The 22,510-nt window shown below is 44.7% G+C and overlaps 1 protein-coding gene across 3 annotated transcripts in view; it reads left to right on the top strand.

Moving 5' to 3' along the window:
* Positions 1 to 22,510, top strand: part of gramd4a (GRAM domain containing 4a) — a 47,071-nt gene that overhangs the window by 5,972 nt on the left and 18,589 nt on the right. For 2 of the 3 annotated variants that reach the window (XM_063216920.1, XM_063216919.1), the window contains exon 2: positions 2,268 to 2,388. In XM_063216920.1, the coding sequence (XP_063072990.1) occupies positions 2,268 to 2,388 (121 nt within the window). Of the gene's footprint in view, positions 1 to 2,267; positions 2,389 to 13,585; positions 14,339 to 22,510 lie in introns of those variants that run through there. The other variant, XM_063216921.1, reaches the window with a different exon arrangement.

The raw sequence follows: 22,510 nt of genomic DNA, 5'->3' as shown, positions 1-22,510 counted from the left end.
ACACACACACACACACACACACACACACACACACACACACACACACACACGCACACACACACACAAAATGTTGACGTGTGCGTGACGTGTGCACACTAAATTGATGTACACAGACACATTTAGTGTGCCAGTACATACACGCACACATACACACAGAGACAGAGTAACAAACATGGTTAGTCTTCAAATTGTTGCATGTTCATTTGTATGGCTGCACACACCTTAATAGTCTTGATTTTTGAATGTTGACAACCCTGGAGTGCTTCTAATGAGAGTTGCTTCCCCTCATGCGATGAGGATATTATTAACCAGCAGCAAAGCATGGATCTGTTAACTGATTGATTCATAGTTCTCTAATCTCTCGCCTGCCATCCATTAGCTTGTGCTCAACTCTCATTTCCCTACATGTCACATCTGAGTCTGCTATTCTGGGGCAAGGCTACATTACTATAGCGTAGGTTTCCAGCCAAACTAACCATTCAGCGAACATGCAGAGGTAGTAAGTGTCACCGGCGATGACACAGATTACTGTTCATCTTACAACAAAACGCTAGTGATTGGGAAAAATCGGATTCAGATTTCAAACTTCAACAAAGTTCGCATCTGAAATCAGTGTTCAATTCATCAGCTCCAGGGCAATTAAGAAATACAATATGATTGTAGCGTAGTAAACTTGAAAAAAAAATCCTTGTTGCCAAGGCTGACAAGTTGGTATAGACCTGATCCTGTAAGACTGTCAAAACAAGCACCAGCCCGGGCAAATCAATCACAACGCAAGGTCTTCCCCTGTTTGAATCTTTGGGTTTTGACAAGACGGTGGAGACAGGAGAATTGTTAAACGAGAACTTCTGCCAATTTCAATATGCTGTTGTATTGCTCACGCTACACTTGACTTGTCAGCACCCGGTGATGCTGCATTTTTTGGCTCAGCCCTTTCCAAGATTTGAGCTATTCCAATGGGGGCAGACTTTGTTTTCATTAAAAACCTTCTTTAACATAGGCCTTCTCCAAATATTATCCCAAAAGCTATCGCTGTTTCCTAGTTGTCTGCTGATGTTGCATAACCTTTTGGATGTTATTGGGAATAAATAAGCTTATAGGGATATCTGTTTACTAGAGTGATCTTGGTTTCTTCCTGAGGCTGATGGTTATGGTGCCGCTGTCCCTTTCCACCTTGCAGTTAATGAGTGTATACATACATGCTACTTGACTCATTCCTCTGCTCAGCCTTCTGTTTCATGTTCCCTCCCACGCTCTGTTTCTTTTTTCGAGATACACAGCCAAACAGACAGCAGGAGAAAGCGTGTGTGTCTGCGTGTGTGCATGTATGCGTCCGTGCGTGTGTGTGCACGCTAAACAGGAAACGGTGCATTCATTTACACTGCAGAATATCAGACGGGTAGCATCAGGGAGCGGCTACTGCAGTCAGCGTGTGTGTGTGTGTGTCGGGGGTATGGCAGAGGTTGTGTGTGCTTGTGTGAGTGAGGGAGAGCAAGAATGAGAGGGAGAGGGAGAGACGGAGAGAGAGAGTAAAGCTGAATGAATGAGGTGTAGGGGAGGCTGCTGTGGCGTGGCGTGGCGTGGCGAGCGGTATGTGTCTCTTTAAGGAGCGGTGGCTGCTGGTCCGCTCGCTCTGTGTCTCTGCAGTGCCACTCATTTGCAGTGCTCCTGCAGCTCCTGTTCTTTTGCTGCCTCACCTCTCTATCCATCCATCCCATCCCGTCCCTTTGTCTCTCTCTCTGTCTCTCCTATCTCTCTCTCTCTCTCTGTCTCTCCTCTTCTCTTTGTCTGTCCTTTTCTGTCTCTCTCCATCCCTGCATCCGCTGTGTGTCCCGCGCTCCATTCTCTTCTCTCACCTGACAGTGGAACAGAAAGCCTTAGCAACGCTGCCTAGCCAAGATCATTTAGGCAGAGGGGTCTGAAGCGGGTTTTTTTTGTCTGCAGTCAAAAGGGGAGGACACAGCCATTGAAAATGTCTTGCCTTTGCTAACTCGACAGGAGGGGGGAGAGCAAGTGCACATTGTGTATTTTTCATAGAGGCTGAAGAGTGAGTCCGGAATTCTTCTGTTGAAACTTCATGTGGGTTTGTTTCCTTCTTTTGTTCTCAAGTGTCTTGAACCCTCCTTTTTTCCCCTCCTCGTGTGTGTGTGTGTGTGTGTGTGTGTGTGTGTGTGTGTGTGTGTGTGTGTGTGTGTGTGTGTGTGTGTGTGTGTGTGTGTGTGTGTGTGTGTGTGTGTGTGTGTGTGTGTGTGTGTGTGTGTTTGCAGGCTGGTTCAGGGTCCGTCATTATGGCTGCTGCCCTCCAGGACTACCACAGGAGCGAGCTGGATCGCCTGAATGAGGTCAAGGGTCATCTGGAAATTGCCTTACTAGAGAAGCACTTCTTACGTGAGTGTTTTTTTTATTATAAAACCCTTGTTGTTGAGATCTGCTCATGTATGCGCATTTAAGAGTTATTTAGAGACTGGATGGATGGAGACATTGTGGGTGGTGAGAAATGCTTGCTTAAATTTGGAAACGGTACTTACAGTGCTGACTTGTAGCCTCGCGCGCCATCCTACGCACTTCCGCCAAAAGATTGGCTCTGTACTAGTCTGGTAATTCTTTTCGGTGGAGCGATGTTGGCAGGCAGGATCTGGCCGGCCAACCCTCCCCAGAAAACAGCTAATAAGCGAATTGCAAATTTGAGTGCAAACTTCCAGCTTCCTGCAATCGCGTCAGATCACACAACCTCCAGACCATGAATACGAAATGAAATGGTAGTATTATGGGATGGTCAGGACCAGGCTAGCTTACTTGAGCATTGCCATGTGTAATATAAAGACACAATAATTTAAATAAAACATGTAGAAGTGAAATATGGTTAGTTGTGTCTAGGGTTGCCAACCGTCACTTGAAATACTGAATCGTCCCATATTTAGAGATAAAAGTACGGGTTCCGTATTGAGCTGAAATGGGACACGGAACGTTAACGCATTTTAAAATGCAGGAAATTGCATCTAAGAAATGCTATATGCTATACAGACACCCGGCCTCAAAAAAGTGTCACGTATTTATTTCCATTGACTGTTGGCAACGCTAGTTGTCTCGCTGTTTTGCCATCTGCGCGTTTAACTGTCTGCTGTTAACAATTTATGTTTCATATTTGATGAGAACTGGTCAACCGGTCTGGTGAACTGGTCATCATATTCAGCATGTGCTGATGGCCTTAAAGCAGATATTTTGATAGGAAGGTGAGATGGGACAGCCATGTAATCGTACATAGAAATTAACGGTGAAGATTCGTAACGCAAATATGGTGTCTACTCGCACATCTCCCGCCTTTCTGGTAACAAGAGCCAATGTGCCTGCTGAGCTGCGGTGCCAGTGATCCAATCATCTGGCTGCATCGGCGCACGCGAAATGATGCGCATGCTCAGTTGTGAAAAGCTGTTGCTCTCGTGCCGTTACGGAAATACTGCGCCTGCGCTCTGTCAAAAAAACGGTGAGAAAAGTGGCTTAAAAAGCTTTGTTTTGACTCGTATAACACAACCAAGCAGTCTAGATTGATCAGTTTTTCACGGTGGTTTCAACCATATGGTTTTCACAACCGCTGGGTTCTTCCCCGTCCTATACTCAGTTTCCCCATTCATTTTTCCCATTGACCCTCAGATCTGGTCTACTTAATCGCGAAATAGCACTCCGAAGGCGTCAACAAGATGGCCGCCATCTGTCCTGTCTCGATCTAAACCGTCTCTGCTTAAAGGACCACTTCAGCCAATTTCAATATGCTGTTGTGTTGCTCACGCTACCCTTGACTTGTCAGTACCCGGTGATGATGCATTTTTTGGCTCAGCCCTTTCCGAGAACTGAGCTATTCTAATGGGGGCAGCTTTTGTTTACATTTTAAAAATTCAGGCCTACTCCAAATATTTTCCCAAAAGGTAAGATCAGGATGTTTTTTTCTGAAATGTAAACAAACACCTGCCCCCATTTCCCATTACAATAACCTGGATCTTGGAAAAGGCTGAATATAAAAAAACAATCTCAGGTACTGACTAGTCCAGGGTAGTGTGAACATTACAACTGCATGTTGAAATTGGCTGAAGTTACCCTTTTAAGATTTAATATTGCAGCAATATCAATACTGTTACTTCAGAACCTCGAGAGCGGATCAGTTCCACCCAGTGCTATCAGTGTTCTATGCTATGCTATGCTATTCTAAGCGATGCTATGCTATGCTGTACTGTGCTGTGCTATACGATGTTTTGACTGTAGTGTGTTGTTGGCCCTTTTCCAATGTCCTCCTCCCAGAGAGATTCACTGCAGCTTCTGTGATAAATGTGTGACTGGCTATAAACACACCTCCTTTTTACGTGAGGCATTATTTTCACACACCTCTTGCCAAACCGTCTCTTGTACCAATAATAACTGTATCTCTTATTCTATCAACCACCTTTTTGTCATGTTCACAAAGGCAACCTACACACATATTCTTTCTCGTTACGGTAATCATTTCAATTATTATTTTCTGGTGTGTTACTTGAGCTAGATTGTTTCAATCTCACATTTTTTCTGCTTGTAAAAGCCTTGTTTAGTGCAATTTGATATAGCTGCATCAAGGTTCTCAAGCCTGCATCGAGGCTTTTATTTGAAAGTGATTGCAGACAATAGCAGAGCACATATGATATGAATTGAGGCTGAAAACAAGAGACGAGCTACTGTACCAATAGAATAGCTGGGCTAAGCAGTAGAGCACAGTTCCTTGTGACGCAAGTAGTGAAGCAATACATTTGTCTTTATATTTTGGCACGACCTTCAAAGCCAACACATCAATTCACATCACATTTGATGTGAATTGAGACTGAAAACAAGAGCCACGCCTCTATATGGCTCTGGTATGGCTAGGCGAAGTAGAACGCAGAATCCTTTGTGATGCAAGTAGTGAGGCAGCTGGCTTGAAGACTGTACAAAACAAACAGCACATTTTGATATAAATTGAGACTGAAAACAAGACACATGCTACCAAAAGGATGGCAGAGTTCTACAGCAAGTGGTTGAATGCGGTCCCATTGTGACGCAAGCCGTCGAGCCCACCCCCCTTCAGCTGTTACGTAACCCAGGCAGGCAGGCAGGCAGGCAGGCAGCACCCGGCAGCAAGCTTCAGCCTTCAGGGCTTGTGGGGGCTCCCACAGCGGGGCTTCCTCCGCTGTCCTATAGGCAGCTCGATCCCTGGGCATTAGAGAGTCACCACTCCACCCCCTTGGCTTGCCATCCCCATTGGAATGTCTGTGCTGCTTTCTACTCCCTTCCACTCAGCAGTTGGACTTAATCCTGCACACTGTATGTGGAGTACGTGGCCCAACCGACCCAGAGCTTTTTCCCATGGCCCAAACGTGTGTACTTGGCTCTTGCTGCTGTGTGTTTTGACAAGCAGCCAGTGATTGGGGGAAGAGGGATGTGAAAGGTACTCTCTCTCTCTCACTGACTCATGGGTTTCAAGAGGTAATTGTATAGGCTGTAGCCTTCTTTTGACTTGTTTTCTTACACTGGGTATTTTTGCTCTGGGGGGTTTAGGTTTACTGTCCTACAGAGCCCACTCACATGGTCTTCTGTTCCTCTGGACGTGTCCATCTTTTCACTCTTTCAGAATGCTCATTCATTCGTTCAAGTTATTCCTCTCTCTTGATATCTCCAGGCCTGACTGTAGTACCTACAGTAAGTCAAATGGAGTTTGCCCCATACACCCTGATGCTACCCCAGCTCAAAAAAATGTGTAGTGCTTTGACACAGGGGGATTAATGCATTCATTTACTTCATTCTCTCTCTCTCTCTCTCTCTCTCTCTCTCTCTCTCTCTCTCTCTCTCTCTCTCTCTCTCTCTCTCTCTCTCTCTCTCTCTCTCTCTCTCTCTCTCTCTCTCTTTTCGATATGCCCAGGCTTGTCTTTAGCACCTATCTCTAATGCAGTGCTGCTCCGCACACCCCTAATGCTATCTTTGGGCTGTAGTGGCTATAATTACCATGGAGCTCAGCTCCCGCACGTCACTCCCAGCCTTGAGGCTTTAATTGTATGCTGACCTACTTTACCCCTGGTGTAGTAGCATGATGGCCCAATGCTATTTCAGTGTGCTGTGGTTATAACACAACATAAGAGTTCACAGGAAGACTTGTTGGCATTCCCAGATACCCTGAGGCCACCTTCTCAGGTGTACAGGGAGGTGAGAGTTCCTGTATGTTGGGACTTGGGAGTATGTAGATGTGTATTTTGTTTACTTGGCTGAGTGGTACACAGAGAGGAAGAGAGAGAGAGAGAGAGAGAGAGAGAGAGAGAGAGAGAGAGAGAGAGAGAGAGAGAGAGAGAGAGAGAGAGAGAGAGAGAGAGAGAGAGAGAGAGAGAGAGAGAGAGAGAGAGAGAGAGAGAGAGAGAGAGAGAGAGAGAGAGAGAGAGAGAGAGAGAGAGAGGGAGAGCTATACATGTAAGCACAATGTGTCCACGTTTTGTGCTGTTAATGAATTTGCAACACGGTTTTCTCTTTTCGCTGCAATGAAAAGTCCTGAGCATGCATTTGCCCGGGCCTTTCTTTATCTGGCCGGTGTAAATGTACTTTCGGCAGAAAGGGAGAAAGCGGTGGAGCGTGTGAACCCATTAGCTGTCGGTGGAGGTGAGATGTACAATACGGCCAGGGGTGAGGTGCGTTGTTGTGTAGGTGGGGTGGGGTGGAGTGTTGTGTAGGTGGGTGCCTGGTGTTGCGTGGAGCCAGTGATGCAGGCCAGATAAGTAGGAGGCGTGAGGCAGGAGGTGGAGGTGGAGGTGGATGTACTGTACAATATGCAGCTGCTTATGGCTCATGTCCTGCTGCTTCTGCTGCTGATGCTACTACTACACCTGCTACTGCTGGTTGTGGGACACAGGAACACTTGACACTGCAGAAAAAACCCAAACCTCTTCAACTGAGGAAGTCTGAAGGTTATATGAAAGCTGAAGTGAGATCAAGCAGCTAAATTGATTGTGGCTTTTGAAAGATGAACTTTCTATGCTGATGATTGTGCAGAAGCATTGCTGATTGACCAACTACAATGCACATGCTAAGAAACAGGAGCAATACAGACACAAAGCAATGTCATCTTTGTAAGATATTTTTTGGCTTCGTACCAAACCATTGTGTTAAATGTTACACATTGCAAAATCCTCCTGGATGCACAACAGGCTAAAGGTTTGTAGCCTCTTAGTGCAGGTGGGTTCGCCGGCGGGCCTATTCACTATTTGCTGAAAATAATCAATTACTGTACATCATAACAACATTGCTATGACATTACAGAGAGCCGTTAGTAACAGAATAAGACATAGCCATTACAATTTTGGTGACGGTAAGGTTATAACATAGGCTCTGCGCTAAGGGGTTAACTGTAGATCGAATTTTAAGTGAGATCCTCCTTTACATGTAGACATACTGTAGGAGGGTTATTGTATGACTAGTTGTGCGTTTTCACGTTACATGTAGCACCTTTTAAACACAAGTAAATGGCATATTTATGTAGTGGTGGTATGACTCTCTAATAGGGTGAGAGTGCTGTTGTGTGCATACTATGTGGTGCTAAACGCTTCACCGTCATGCCTTATTAACTCCAACGGCCCAACTATCTTCAAAGGCCCTCAGCTGACCCATTATACCGCCTACACATGCCTCTCTCTCTTCCCCTCTCTCTCTCTCTCTCTCTCTCTCTCTCTCTCTCTCTCTCTCTCTCTCTCTCTCTCTCTCTCCCTCTCTCTCTCCCTCTCTCTCTCTCTCTCTCTCACATACACACTCTGTCAGGCTCACAGGTCATCAGTAGAGCTCATTAACCAGAGGAAAAGGATCCACTTGTTGTTGTTCTTTTGAAGGGTCATTCATTTCATAACACTTTCTCAGCCTGTGAGCAATATTCGAAGGGCTGTCGTGTTGAATGCGTTTGATTTTACACAGAATGTTTACACAACATCACACACTTAAACTAGCCCTTAGAGGTGAGAAAGTCCATTGCATTCATGGAATTGCCAGGTGAGAAGGCTAGAGGCACGGTTGAGACTGTTGGATGTCTATCTAATGCACATTGAAATATTTTTCTTCATTCCTCATTCCCAGTCTCCCCTCTCATCCTCCTCAGATGTTTTAAAATAGCTTTCTTTCATAGCTGACTGGGGAAGCAAAAGGCACCAGATTGAGAGTGGTGGGCGTGAGTTTCTCGCAGGGCTGTTGGCCTGGTGGATCTCAGCAGCGAGCGAACGAGGGAGCGAGCCAGTCAGCCAGCCATGTGTTGTTTTCAAAATATCTCTCCGAGCCACGAGGTCCCTGCCTCTGAGCTCTCTCGTGCAGATTATCTGGGTAACGTCTTAGGTGCCCGCGCTGTACAGTAGCTTTGCACACCCAGCATGCTCCTCACTTCGCACAATCTGCCCCCTGTGGCTGTTTGGCAGTTTAACCCCTTCACACAGAGCCTCTCTTATAACCTTTCACCAAAATGGTAATGACTAAGTCTTAATCGGGTACCAAAAAGTTGCCAGAGGCGATCAAAGACATTCAGAAACCAGCAATGTTGCCGAATATCAATGGGAAACGCTCTTTGCACCATCGCCCGGCAACACTGCTCAGCAACATTGCCCTAAAGGTTGCCCCGTGTATCATGGCCTTAAGACTCCTTACATTGTCATTGCAATGTTGTTATGATGCAGTTGAGTGTTTTGCGCAAAAGAGGGAATAGGCCCATCAACGGACCACCTGCAGTAAGAGGCTACCCCTCCCAGCAATACTGGAGGCCCACTGTGCGTGGAAGAGAATGCATTTGCTTGTTTTTCTTTTTCCACTTCATTTTTTACCCATATTACTGTTCTTAGACGGATTACACCACAGTCCCGCAAAAGAACAGAAAGTGTTCAGACATTTTTCTTTCAATTTATTATATTACTGTAGAAATAATTTAATTTAGCACATTTGTTTTGTATTCATATATTGCTTCTCCTTCTCATTGCTACATAAAAGCATTTTCATCAACATACACACAGCTTTACATTCCAGTGGTGTCTGTAGGCAGTGACAGTATGTCATCAATTATTCATTAGTTAGTAGCCTATCTCGTTTTGCATTTGTACTATTTCTCCTCCTCTTTCTGGATAAAAGCATTCGCATCAACATTAACATAGCTTTCTATCTCTGTGGTCTCTTTGTGCCATGCTATTTTAGGCCCGATCAGTCGGTCGGGTGGCGTGTCATGGTGTTTTGAAGTGACAGATATAGGAATGGTGACACAGCTCTGGGGCGATATGGCGCAGCGCCAAGCTCCAGGGCCATCAGAGTAGGCCAACACTCCCACTCACTCTGCTAAATAACCACACACACACACACACACACACACACACACACACACACACACACACACACACACAGACACACACACACACATTGTTCGTCTCTATAAAGTGTTGTGCTCCAGATACAGAACCCATCAACATAGTGAACATGTCTGTGGAGAGTGTGTTTGTTTGTGTGTGTGTACGTTTGTGATGTTTTTTTTTGTCATGCTGTCACATCGCACTGTTTGTTTCTGTCTGAAGAGCACAATGTTCTGAAGATATTTCTTCCTCCACTTGTGACACACAATGCTGTCCACCCCTCATTTTGATACATTGCCTAAAAATCGTCATGGCTTCGACTTCGTCCATATATAGTATAGTCAGAGGTGGAAAGTAACTAATTACTTTACTCGCGTTACTGTAATTGAGTAGCTTTTTTGTTTACTTGTACTTTTTAAACTACTTTTTAAAATTTGTAATTTTACTTTTACTTAAGTACATTTTCTTTTGAGTAATGTACTTCAGTACATTTTACAGCACAAGCGTTACTGAGTAAAAAAAAAACTAAAAAAAACCCTCTAAAATTCTTGCCTAGTTAATAAAGAGTTGGCGCGTGCGACCTGTCTCTCACTCAAACGATGATGGCTGACACGGAGGCTGACGATGGAGATTCACTTAACTCAGAGGAGATCAACATTAGCTGTTCTTCCTCTAACCCAGTGCACCCCTTGCACATCTAGAGGCAGAAAACGCTGATTGTTAAAAAGTAACTTTTTACTTTTACTCAAAGTACATTTTAAATGATTTACTTTTTCCTTTTACTTGAGTAGATTTTTTGACTGATAAATTAACTCGTACTTGAGTACCTTTTCAACAGAGTAACAGTAGCCTACTTGTACTTGAGTACAATAGGCTATTTTAGTACTCTTTCCACCTCTGAGTATAGTATGTAGGTATACCACCTTGAACTAGTACGTATGTCCTTACGTGTTGACAAACAGCCCATCAGCAGCTGTGTTGGCTGTAGACTGCAGTTTGCTTTGAAGTTCACTGTCCCTTTAAAAGGCTTAGTCTGCAGTAATTAGCCCATCTGTCCTGCTGCACTGGAGTAGCAACACACACCAGACGGCTGCTGCTAATGTCACTCTTGGTGACTCTGATAATATTCTGCGGTATGTACAGTGAAAGAATGAAAAAAACGAACGTCGAACGAATGAATGAATGAGCTAAACCTTTATGCCCCGAAGTGAATTTGTCTTGCATTCAGGAGGCATACATTACACAGAGCACTTAGACATACAGACTTGCACAATACTAAAAAAAGGCAAACAAGTCTGTATTGTGTCCTCCTATGATGTGAAATCTATGATATACAGTATGACGGTCCACAACCGTATTGTACCTCATCTAATTAGAGCCATGTGGAGCCCAGAAAACAAACACTGCACTGTTGCCAGCGTAAGCCTGGTTCTCATAAGCCATTAGACCCATCAGTGCTCCCCAATGCTCACTGCTCGGACAACAACACACATGCTAAACAGCCTAGCGCTCTATGGCTAAATGCGCCACTCAGTGCCACACAGATCGTAATCTCGCTAGCAGTTAATCTAAACAGTTTGTTCACACGTCTGTGCGATTCTCACGATTAAACACACAACATGTGCGGGCACATAATCATTTCACTTCAGATAAACATTTATGAGCTGCATGACCGCCTTGTATATTCGCTTGTGGCGTAAATCGGCCCCGAACCAGTCAAGTGGCACTAAATCTGTAGGGCAGTGACTGAGCTTTGTGATGCTGCTCCGTCTAATGACCCACTATTAAACCACACAGCCTGGTGGAAGAGAGGTTACATGGCCACTCTTTGCATGTTGTGTCCACTCGGCGAAGCTCTGTTAAATGTTCACACACTCCCCGCACAAGAAATGTTGTTTCCAACACAAGAGGCCTTTTTTGCATGGTACATGTGCACATATATTTCACCACCACTGCCACTCACTGCATACCCTCTACTACAGCATACCCTGGCTAATCAAACTCATTAAACCGTTGCACATAGTGTGGGGAGTCTGGATAGTTTCCAATGCATATATTACGGAACTTGCTTGTGGGTGGAAACTTAATGTGAACTTCAAAACTGTTGGGCCTGCCTTTGGCCATTTGCTGCTACAGTCATTTGCATAAAGAATCGGCCGCCAACCTACAAAGGCCTCACGCTGACTGCTGATTGGCTGCTAGACTTTCTATTTTTGGAATGTAAAGCCTTGCATAAATTATATTATGCATCTCCATAGTAGTGAAGGCATGAATATATTCCATGAAAAACGGAATGTGTTCATGACTGCTGAATGAATGAATGAATGTCTGCTAAAGTAATACTGTCAACTCTGACTCACATACTCTGCAAAGGACTGGTGGAGTGTTTGTGGCAATTTCCTGTAACCACACAGTAGGAAAGAGAAAGTGCAGGCAGGACGGAAGCAGGTGATTATTGATGCTGTGTATCCTGGTCCTCCACAAGCGGAAAGACATTCATTCCACCTGGTGACCCTGCATCAATATTTGTAATTTTAAAAAAGATCTCCGTCCCAATTTCATAATGACAAACTGTTACTTTGGGTTAGGCACTGTTGATCAGCTTACGAAGAGCTGAATTCCCTACGTCCTGTATCACTGAGAGACAGACCCCTTTGCTGAAGGCATGAAGGCAACTGCTCTGTAAGAGGTGATTTGCCCTTTTCATCAGACACCAGCAAATCTCTCTCGCGCGGTTACCATGCAACAGAGACTCTCCGTGGCACAGCCAAGGACTTGTGCTGGCTTCTGTGGGGTTTATCATTGTGAAACTCAAGGCCTTTTGTTAAAGTCTCTGTAGTTGGCAGGGTGTCTCGGGGAGTTGAGTTTTTGTGTCCACAATGTTGTACTGTGGCAGGGAGAGCCTTGGATGAGTCTGGAAGCAAAAAGGGTAGTGTAGACTTTTCCTCTGATCGTCTGATTAAGAAATCGCACTGAAAATTGGTTGAAGAAAAGGATTATGAATTTATGAAAGTGATTATGTAAGACTGTTTTCTCTCGCTCTCTCGCTCTCTCTCTCTCTCTCTCTCTCTCTCTCTCTCTCTCTCTACAGTTGTTCATATGAGCGTCACATGGCCTAGTCGGGCAGGAAGTGTAATTATTGGTTGTGTATGCCGTCTGTCAAGTGGAGATCTCAAGTATAGGATGGGATCTGTACTAACAGGATGTGCTTGTGGAATTGGTCTTTTGCTCTGCTTTTGACCTCTGAGATGGACAGTCTTAAAATAATCTGCACATCCTTCCCTGTCCTGTACTGTGCCACTGTTGGAATTTGAGAAGTTTCATAACTCAACTTGAACAGCATCTACAGGAGATCAGGGCTCAGATTCCCTCTCCTGGGCTCAGAATCATCTGCCTGTCATTTCTCCCCGCTCAGCCATGCTGTGAAGATGAGGCATTCAGTCAAAGCTTCTCAGTCGATGCTTCTTGTTTGGCCAAACTCGAATTTGGTGCAAAAAAATGTGGACCATTTGTCTAAAATTATTTGAGAGAAACTGATGGCTTGAACGAGTTCACAGATTTAATACAGTTCGTAAATATGAAGTTGTGGCATTTTATGGGTACAACCTGGGCCAAGGATATCATGTTTCACCCTCTGGGCAGTGGGTTCAGTCATAACTCAGCTTTTCGTACATATCTCTCTCTCTCCCAAGCATTGGTGTTCGTTGCAGAGCAATGGTAAATACATAGATAATCAAAGTCAAGTAAATTCTCATGCCTGACTTTGCCTTTGTGGTCATGGGGGACTAAAGCAGTAAACTTCCTCAGTGTCCTCAGATCCGTGAGCATATACAGTTTTATGCAGACATGGGCCTCTTGGCTTCAGATAGTTGAACTCTTCCCACATTGTATTGCAACCAGGTCACGAAAACTACTCACCTGCTTCTTGGCAAGTGTTTTTGGCCTGGTGAATCACCCAATTAGTGAATTCACCTGCGCTAAAAGCCTTGGCAGGATATTGACTTTATAAAGCCACTTTTGTCTACATCTACAAACAGTAGCCTCTCACTCTACCTCTGCAGCTGTGCCATTTCCCTGCATCCTGCCATGTCTGCACTTTTTGACCACTTATCATCTGTGTCCCCCCCCCCCCCCCCCCCCCCCCCCCCCCCCCCCCCCCCCCCCACCCCCCCCCCCCCATGTCTGGAGGTGCACACACAGCACACACAGCACCCCATGCTCAGTGTGCTGGAAAACGCAACGTGTGAGACAGGCCGAAACAAAGCATTCACAGTAACAGTGCAGGTCCCTAAGGTATTGAATGGAGCCTTTATTCTTTGACGTGTTGAGGGGGAAAAAAAATCTCATGGTGCGATTATTCCCCAGCGGCCTTAGTCCTTAAGCAACTCCTGGGATTTATTCGGCCGGCCGGCCGGCCCTCTCTCCCCCTCTCCGCCTGTATCACACGGGTACGGTTGGGACACTCTGGCCTAGGGAGTGAGAGAGACACACTGTTCAGATTCCACATCAACTTACCAAGAACTACACAAGGCTCCTCCCTGTGTTTCCTCAAAACGCAGAGCTGTTACGTGTTCAGCGCAGCGACTCAGTTCTGCAAACGCACCAACACGGACAGTTGTGGGAAATAGTAATACTTGTCTTATTGTCGTCGGCTACCTTATTGTCGTCGGCTAGCCTTTTGCAAACATTTGAGGTTCACAGGCGGATTTTGGATTACGTCCGACCGAGGTATCTGGTTGCCGTGGACCCCCGTGGGTTTTCTTTTTGTATCCTTTGATGTTGACATACTGTAACTGTGGAGAATAGACACTCGGGGGCAGCAGGGTTGACATCAGTCACCCAAGCGGTGTGGCCATTGTCGCCCCCTTCACCTGGGACGGAGGCAGGGGGGTCCTGATGTGCCACTATGGAGGGCACCAGTCTACACCTGGAGCTGCTCTACGAGGGCTTTGCTGAGCGGCTTAAGTGTCACAAGAGCAACCTCAACCACAGTAAGTCTGAATGGACCTGAGTTTTAACCTGTGAATGGATTGTTTTAAAGAATTGTTTTGGTCTTTGAGAATCGACCCGGCTTTTAATGTGTTACAGTGTCACTGACTGTGTCGGTTACCTGGTGAACAGGTGAATTGGAAGGTAACTTGTGAATGGAAGTTGCAATGTCTTGAAATGTGTTTAGGTGTGTAAGTTACCTGGAGCAGGTGAAGTGGAAGGTAACTTGTGAATGGAAGTTACTATGTCTTGGGATGTGTGACGGTTACCTGGAGCACGTGCGTCTAGACCCCACAGGATTAGGCGTCATGAGCAACCTCAACCACATGAAACCTGAATGGACGTTAATGAGTAAATCGAAGTTAATGTGTTTAGGTGTGACTGGCTTTGTCAGTGTCCTGGAGTATGTGTGTCACAGTGTTAGTGTGTGTGATCATTACCTTCACAGCTACTGTGCTTCTGGATTTAGTTTTACTCCAAGCGATAAAAGAGTCTCAAACTTAATTTTGTTTAAATGGTATGTATAAAAGAGGAAAGGGGATTAGTCATGCATTCTAGACTGTGTTGCAAAATAGCTCAACTGTTTTCCTGAAGATGGAGGTTATTGTTATTTATGGCCCTTAGCTATGAGATTATCATTATTCAATATTATTATTTAGAAGAGGTAAGATTGGCAGCCATTCTCCCTTAAGCTTGTGTGTTGCATTGTGTAATCACCCTCTTGTTGGGTCTTGCCATGGACTTGTGCTGCATTTGGACATGTGACAATATATGTAACATGTGACTATGTAACCACTGATGTTTTTGTGGTCGCTCTTCAGTAGGCCATAGGCTTATTTACACACACACGCACACGCACACGCAGCACAGAGCTAATGTATGTTCTCCCAGTTAGTGGATCAAGCTCTACGGTGCCTTTGTAAGACTATACAGTACTGTAGCCTTAATCGTGTCCTGTGTACTTAAACATATACATGTAAGCTTAAAACAAGTGTACTTACAAGTGAGCTGGATCTCTGTCTGTACTGAATGCATTGCTCTGCTCTCCTATGTTCGGTATTGTATGCATGCCATGTAAAGCCAATGAATATTTTTGCTGATGAACAAAGCTAGTGTAGGAGATCTCTGCCTCTGTGCTTTGATCCTTCCACCTGCGAACACGATTCCTAACACTAGGTAAACAGACTCAAAGCACTAGTGATGACTGTAAGAATGAAGTTTGTTTTTGAAAGCTGTGTTTATTGTTGTACTCATGGTGCAAAGTTCTTTAATGCCTAATTTTAAATGCCAGGGTCCTGGTTGTGTTGCTATGAAAGACCACTTTGATATTGGGCTTCTCGTCCTTTCCTGTTGAAAACATTGCCTGGGTTTAATATGGTTAGATGGTCTCTCACATTTGTAGAAGGAGAGAGGTGCCGCACACTCACAAGTTAAATAAACAGTTTTCAATGTGACAACGTTTCGGCCTGTCGGCCTTCTTCAGGTCACGTGTAGATGGTCTCTCACACTCACCCATTCACATGACTCTCAGGTTAGGGCAAAGCACTAGTCTTATTTGTGACGGTGACACAGATAGGTTACAGATTTGACCTGAGTTTAATATGGTTAGTTGGTGTCTAACTCACTCATTCACATTACCCCCGGTTTAGGGTACAACATCAAATGGTGAAACACTCGCATTCACTCTCTTTCACTCACACACACGCACATGCGCACACACACGCACACCTCGGAGGGGGCAAAGCACTACCCTAATTTGTGACAATGACACACACACACACACACACACACACACACACACACACACACACACACACACACACACACACACACACACACACACACACACACACACACACACACACACACTGCACACATGCATGCCTGCCCACCCATAGCCGCAGGGCAGGCTGTGTCCAGAATACCCATTCGCACACATTGACCCGATGCAGAGTGGCAAGAGAGCTGTGCGGCGCCGGACACGCCTGCCTGATTACACTGCTGACTCCCATCGCCTTTGAACCAGCGGGGGCAAGTGGGCTCCACCAACATCAACACTGGCCCACCGCAGGCCTCAGGAAGGGGAGGAAGAACTAAATACAACCCCCTCCCCATCCCTCCTACGCTCACTCACTCACTCGCTACAAACTCACTCACTCGCTACAAACTCACTCACTCTCTTACTCTCATGCTCTCACGCTTTCACTCACCACAAACACATTCACTCACTCACTCATATATCACACTCTCTCTCTCTCTCGCCCTCTCTCTCTCTCTCTCTCTCTCTCTCTCTCTCTCTCTCTCTCTCTCTCTCTCTCTCTCTCTCTCTCTCTCTCTCTCTCTCCCACGCACTCACTCACTTAAACTCACTCACATACACACAGCCACCCCGCTTGTCCCTCCTGTCAGTGTCCACCATGTGACAGCCTGACGGCCTGCCTGGCCTGCCTGCCCCCTTAATAGGTTTATGTGCATTCTCCAGCATGAGGGGGTCGGAGAGGGGACACATAAGCTACTTAAGGCCAGGAACCTACAGTGCACCACAGGGGGAGACCTTTGCCCTCGCCCATGAAAATGCAGCAGTCACCCAGCTCAGTTCAGCCCCGCTAGCGCTAGCTGCGTTGTTTGTTGTCGACGCTTGCTGCTGCAGTCACTGTCTTCCCATGGAGTCAGTTTCACTTCCATAGGATGCTATACAGTTCCTGTTGCTAATGGCTGAAAGAGCTGGTTGTGTCTGTTGTTCGTTCTCCCCCTGTCAGCATGTCGTGAGGCAGCCGGTCGTATGACTGCAGTGGGTCACATGGTGTATGCACACTAGCTGGGCTTACTTGGAGACACAGATTGGCTGTTTGGGGTTACCTGAAGGCAATGACCCCTAGAATAGGCTGTTTGGCTGGGTTATTTGAAGGCAGTCATTGAGACGCTAGAATTAGTTTTTTCGTAACACTTTACTTGCCATGTTCCTGCATAACGCATTAATAACATAGCACGAAGCATTCATGATTGTTTCATGACCCATTCATACCACCTTCATGAACTTAGCGGATGGAAGGAAAGCAACGTGTCAAAATAAAAGTTAAACAAAGCAGCATTGCAGGTTTTGTTCTGAACCCTCAATGATGGGGGCTAGATGATTTCGTGGCATGTCCAAATGCACTTTTTTACACTGTGCCTGTACCAAAACTCATTTCTAAACCTTAACCTGTCAGTGAATAATGTGGGTCCACCAACCTAAAACACAGCCTTCCTTTGGCACAGCACTTCTGCATACCAAATGCCACTTAATCATCTAACCCCTACTGGATTTACATTAGGGCTAGGGGACAGAACATTTGAATGAACAATATTTGCTAGACCATATTCTGTCCCTTGTGCTGGAGTGAATCATACACTCAGATTGGTTGCAATCAGGAGAGGTTCAGAACAAAAATAACGTTTTATTTTTGCTGTCCTTTTGTCTTCCATGTTTATGAAAGGTTTGGTATGAATGTCTGACGAAACAGTCATGAATCCTTCATGCAAAATGTGTAACAGCTGATATGAATGACTTTTTGGATTTACCTTAAGAAGACAGTGACTTTTATGACCCAGAAATGGGTTGTTTGGGGTCACTAGCAGTGACTTTTGTGATCGTAGACGGGGTTGTTCGTGGTAACCTTAAGAAGACAGTGACTTGTCTGACCCCAGACTGGGTTGTTTGGGGTTATTAGCAGTGACTTTTGTGACCCTAGACTGGATTGTTTTGGGTGACCTTAAGACCGTGACATTTGTGACCGTATACTGGGTTGTTTGGGGTTAGTAGCAGTCGGTGGCTTTTGTGACACTAAAATGGATTGTTGGGGATCACTTGGAGACAGTGGCTTGTGTGATCCCTAGAATCGGGAAGGGATGATCAGATGAGGGTGATGCAGGAGTAAGGAAGATCTGTAAAGACGTTAGTGTTGCTGTTGCACTTATTGTTTGTTTTTGTTGAAGATGAGACAAATCCATTTAAATGCACTACTAGGCTATACAAGTCTGAGAGGGGCTTTGGTGAATGAAAAACGGTTAAAGTACAGTTTACCAAAAGTTACTACTTAACAAAATAACCCCCATATACAGTATATAAGTATATGTATTTATACATAAAAGCACATTTGAATCAGTGTAGACTTTATTTTTTTGTTGTTGTTCTGAAGAGTACTGAGTTCTGAAGAGTCTGTTGAAATTGTCGATTTGGATTGTTGGATTGTTGATTTGCTATAATTACCTCAGACTACAGTGTGTGTGCGTGTTTGTGCACTCACGTGTGTGCGTGTGTATGAGTGTATAGTGAATGAAGCGAAGAACGGCACTATTCAGATTTTTCTTTGTTTTTTCGCCTACGAGTGTTTTGCGCAGAGCCCTTTTTCAGCATGTAATGGCGATCGCCATTCATTGCCTTTACACACTGAAGAAGAGCTCTGCCCGAAGCGTTCGTAGGTGGATAAACAAAGAGAAATCTGAAGAGTGCTGTCCTTCGCTTCATTCACTCATCTATGTTTTATGTGGGATTCAGCCAGTTAAGAACTGTATTAATTAGAAGGCGATAGTGTGAGTCAGCGCGTCTCCTCCACTTTGCAATTGTGTCTATTCACATGAGAGAAATGTCCTTCATTTGACTGTAATAAGGCCAACACTATTCACTAGTGAGGCATTTATAGTCTTGCCAAATACCAATTTCAAGGTGTGTGTGCGTGTGCGCTTGCGTGCATATGCGTATGCATGTGTGCATGTATGCGTGTACCCATGAAGGGGGCAGAGAGAAGATGTAAATGTTTGATGAGGACTAACAGGTGCAGATGAAATGAGCTCGTGTGAGTGAGAGTGAGTGTGAGGTTGGTTGCATTAATCTCTCCCTCCCGCTGCCTGCCCCCTCTGCAAGACTACATCTAATTAGTGGAGATGGCGGAAAGGAAAAGCTGCCCCTGTCCTGTCTGTTAAGCGATACTGCACCACGGTTGCACTGGCCCGCAGGAGGTCAGTGCTCCAACGGCTCCTGAGAAAGATGAATGATGGCGATGTACTGTACTGGGGTGCATTTTTCGACAGCGTAGTTGTTAGTAGTTAGCAACTTGGGTAGTTAGCAATGGGAGGTTGCATTGCAACCAACAAAGTAGCTAACATAATTAGCAACTATGCTTTTGAGAAATACACCCCTGTGCCGTACCTGCAGCTTCTGTAACATCTAAGGCCTGGAATGGCTTCAAAATGTTTTTGAACATGAAGGGATCTTTGCTCTCAAGTTATTAATGATTGATAACTGAGGATCGAAGGCATAAAATGTGAAAGGGGAAAAACACTTCTTTTCCAACATGGTACCTGGATAATGTTAATAATCTTAAACATTATTGTATCAGTATTCTTTGTATCATGTGGTATTGTTGCATACTTGAACTCAAGACAACAGCTGCAAGAGATGGCGTCATGAGTAGTCTGCCATGTGCGTTTGCCCCTGAGTTGAAGCAAGGATTTATTTATTTAATGCAACATAAGAAAACTGTTCATATTTATAAAATACAAGGTATGTGTGTATGATGTTTACTTTTCCCCAAAAGAATGGTCCGAAGCAGTGCTTTCTACCAGTGAAATACTGTAGTAGCATCTAAGCTGTGCATCGCTTCGTAGAAATCACTTTCTCCAAATGGTCATTGATTTCTCAGTAGTGGTGTGGTAATAGCTTAACAGAGTTGCCATAAATTTTCACCTCTATGTGATTTGTAGACCCCTTATTTCCCAATGATTGAGGTGTTTTTGTTGGACAGTAAAACGTCTATCCTAATAGAATTGCCTCTTTGGCAGAAATATTGCGTGATTAGATGAAACATTGGATAGCTGTGCACAGCAACTTGATGTGAGTGTGTAGGAGAGAGCCATTGAGACAGGCAGGCGTGAGGCCAGAAGAGTGTTGCCCAAGGGGTTATTGATATGGAGATTTCAGTTTCAAACAGACATGCTTATTGCACCATACTTCACATGGAGCTGTTTCCGAACAGGCCACTTCATTCAAAACTCATGAAAAGCGGTAACATGGATTCTGAAGCTAGATAGCACTTCACTATTGTAACAATATTCGATAACACCTCACTTGATGCCTTCATCATACGCATGACATGACAGTGGCATTACGGTGTCAAAACAGTGTCATGATACAGTCATGGACGAGTCATAAACATGCCAAAGTCATAAACATTTTATGGACATGAAAAGTTGTCATTTTTGAGGCTGTCTTTACCATAACCGAATGTCACTTAATGACAACAGCCAAAAAATGTTCAACATTGACATGATGCTTATATGATGACACCAGCGTCAAGTTTCCATCTAGAGTGGTAGTAAGTGTTACAAGTGTACAATTGTCTTCACTAATGAAATCCTACTTGTATTAAGAGTTGTACTTTTTGCAATCTAGGGATTTTGTAGATGGCTGCAAAAGATATGTAGCCTGACAGTCCAGACTATTCATTTTTATTTTTATTTTTTTGGATTGTAGTCACGAATGGTCTGATTACGCTTCTCGGGGAGGGTTTAGTTGGCTACCAGACGGCCGGCCAATAAGCGAACGCACTTGGGCGCATAATAGCATGCGTCATGAGTGTCAATTGTCAGTGATTGCCTGGTCAGAGCAGGTCCACTCATTTCAAACCAGAGCTAAGCTCACTCCTCCCACCTAAGCGCTCCAGGGCATCGAGGATCCAGATCAAATATGAATTACGAAGTGTGTGACTCTGAAAGAAGCCGTTGTGAAATGTCATCGTAAAAAAATAGGCTGAGGTGACCCTGGAAGATGTTTTTCTGATTGATGTTTGGCCACTAGGGAGGTTTCAGTCTGACATATTAGACATGGTGTCAGGGCCTGAAGCAAAGACTGAGTCACAAATATATCTTCAGTTTTTGCTTTTTTCAGTAGCCTTACCACCACCCCCGTTGTGTATTTTCCAGCCAAGGCCATCAGGGAATCGAATTGGAACATCAGAGAAGGCTTAAGTGAAGTTATCAAAGCCTCAGCTGCAAGAGGTGTTCATGAGCTTGATATCTGAGACACACACACACACACACACACACACACACACACACACACACACACACACACACACACACACACGTGCGTGTACACACACACCTGACTGCTTCCTCCTTGTTGCTCATGGTTTTTTTTATATGGTAATCACTGGTAATGTGTGTCCCGTTGTCTTAAGACTTCATGAATTTAGTCACACATTAGACCAGGGGTGGCCAACCAGTCAGAGACCAAGAGCCACATTTTGTAATGTGTCATAGCAAAGAGCCACATCGGCACACAAACATCACGCGGGCATATAAACATGCACACACCCACCAACATGGGCATCACCCATCCTTCTCGCACCACAGACCAGCATACACAACAACACATGGGCATGAACATCAGCCATCTCTTCCTTTCTCACACAGACACACAGACACACACACAAAGTGTCAGATTGATGTTACACTCCAACTTAATGGCCTGACTACAAGACCATCCTGAATATAAGATGACCCCCCCCCCTTTTTTTTTTTTTTTTTTACTGCTTCAATTTTTTTGGGGGAAAGGGTTTTTTCAAGATAAAATGTTGTTTTACATAAGAAGACAAGGGTACACAGATCAAAATTATGTTAATAAATTCTTTCATATTTTAATAAAACACGTTTCACAGCATAATATCCATGAGCACTCTTTATAACAGAGCACGAAGTAACGCGCCACAAAGATTATCCGCCTCTCTTAGCTCATTCGGGGGTTAGGCGCACAGGCACCGCTTTCTTGCGCACAGATCATCATTGGATGTCTGACGACAACACCCAAACTTAACAAGGTGGTTCGTCAAATCGCCGTTCATTTTCCACATTAATGTTTCAGCGGGTGCTGACAGGGGGCCAGGGGAAAAATCAAAGTTTTCTTTTTGAGACTAAACTGAGCGCGGACAAGCGACAAGTCGATTGAAATTGTTTCCCACCTGCACGCTGTCTGCCCGCGCCGCTTTGATAATGACTGATAGACCACGGCCGACATTCACCGCGAAAACCAGGATAGAACATTATTTTTGGCGCTATTTTGTCTATAGCCCGTGACGATTTTAAACTAAAAATACAATTTCACTTTCGGGTCAATAGCCATGAACACTCCTAACAGA

This window comes from Engraulis encrasicolus, chromosome 15, assembly GCF_034702125.1.
Source record: "Engraulis encrasicolus isolate BLACKSEA-1 chromosome 15, IST_EnEncr_1.0, whole genome shotgun sequence".
NCBI classification, from domain to species: domain Eukaryota; kingdom Metazoa; phylum Chordata; class Actinopteri; order Clupeiformes; family Engraulidae; genus Engraulis; species Engraulis encrasicolus.
The sequence above is the reverse complement of the archived record's forward strand: the minus strand, read 5'-3'. Positions and strand labels throughout refer to the sequence as shown.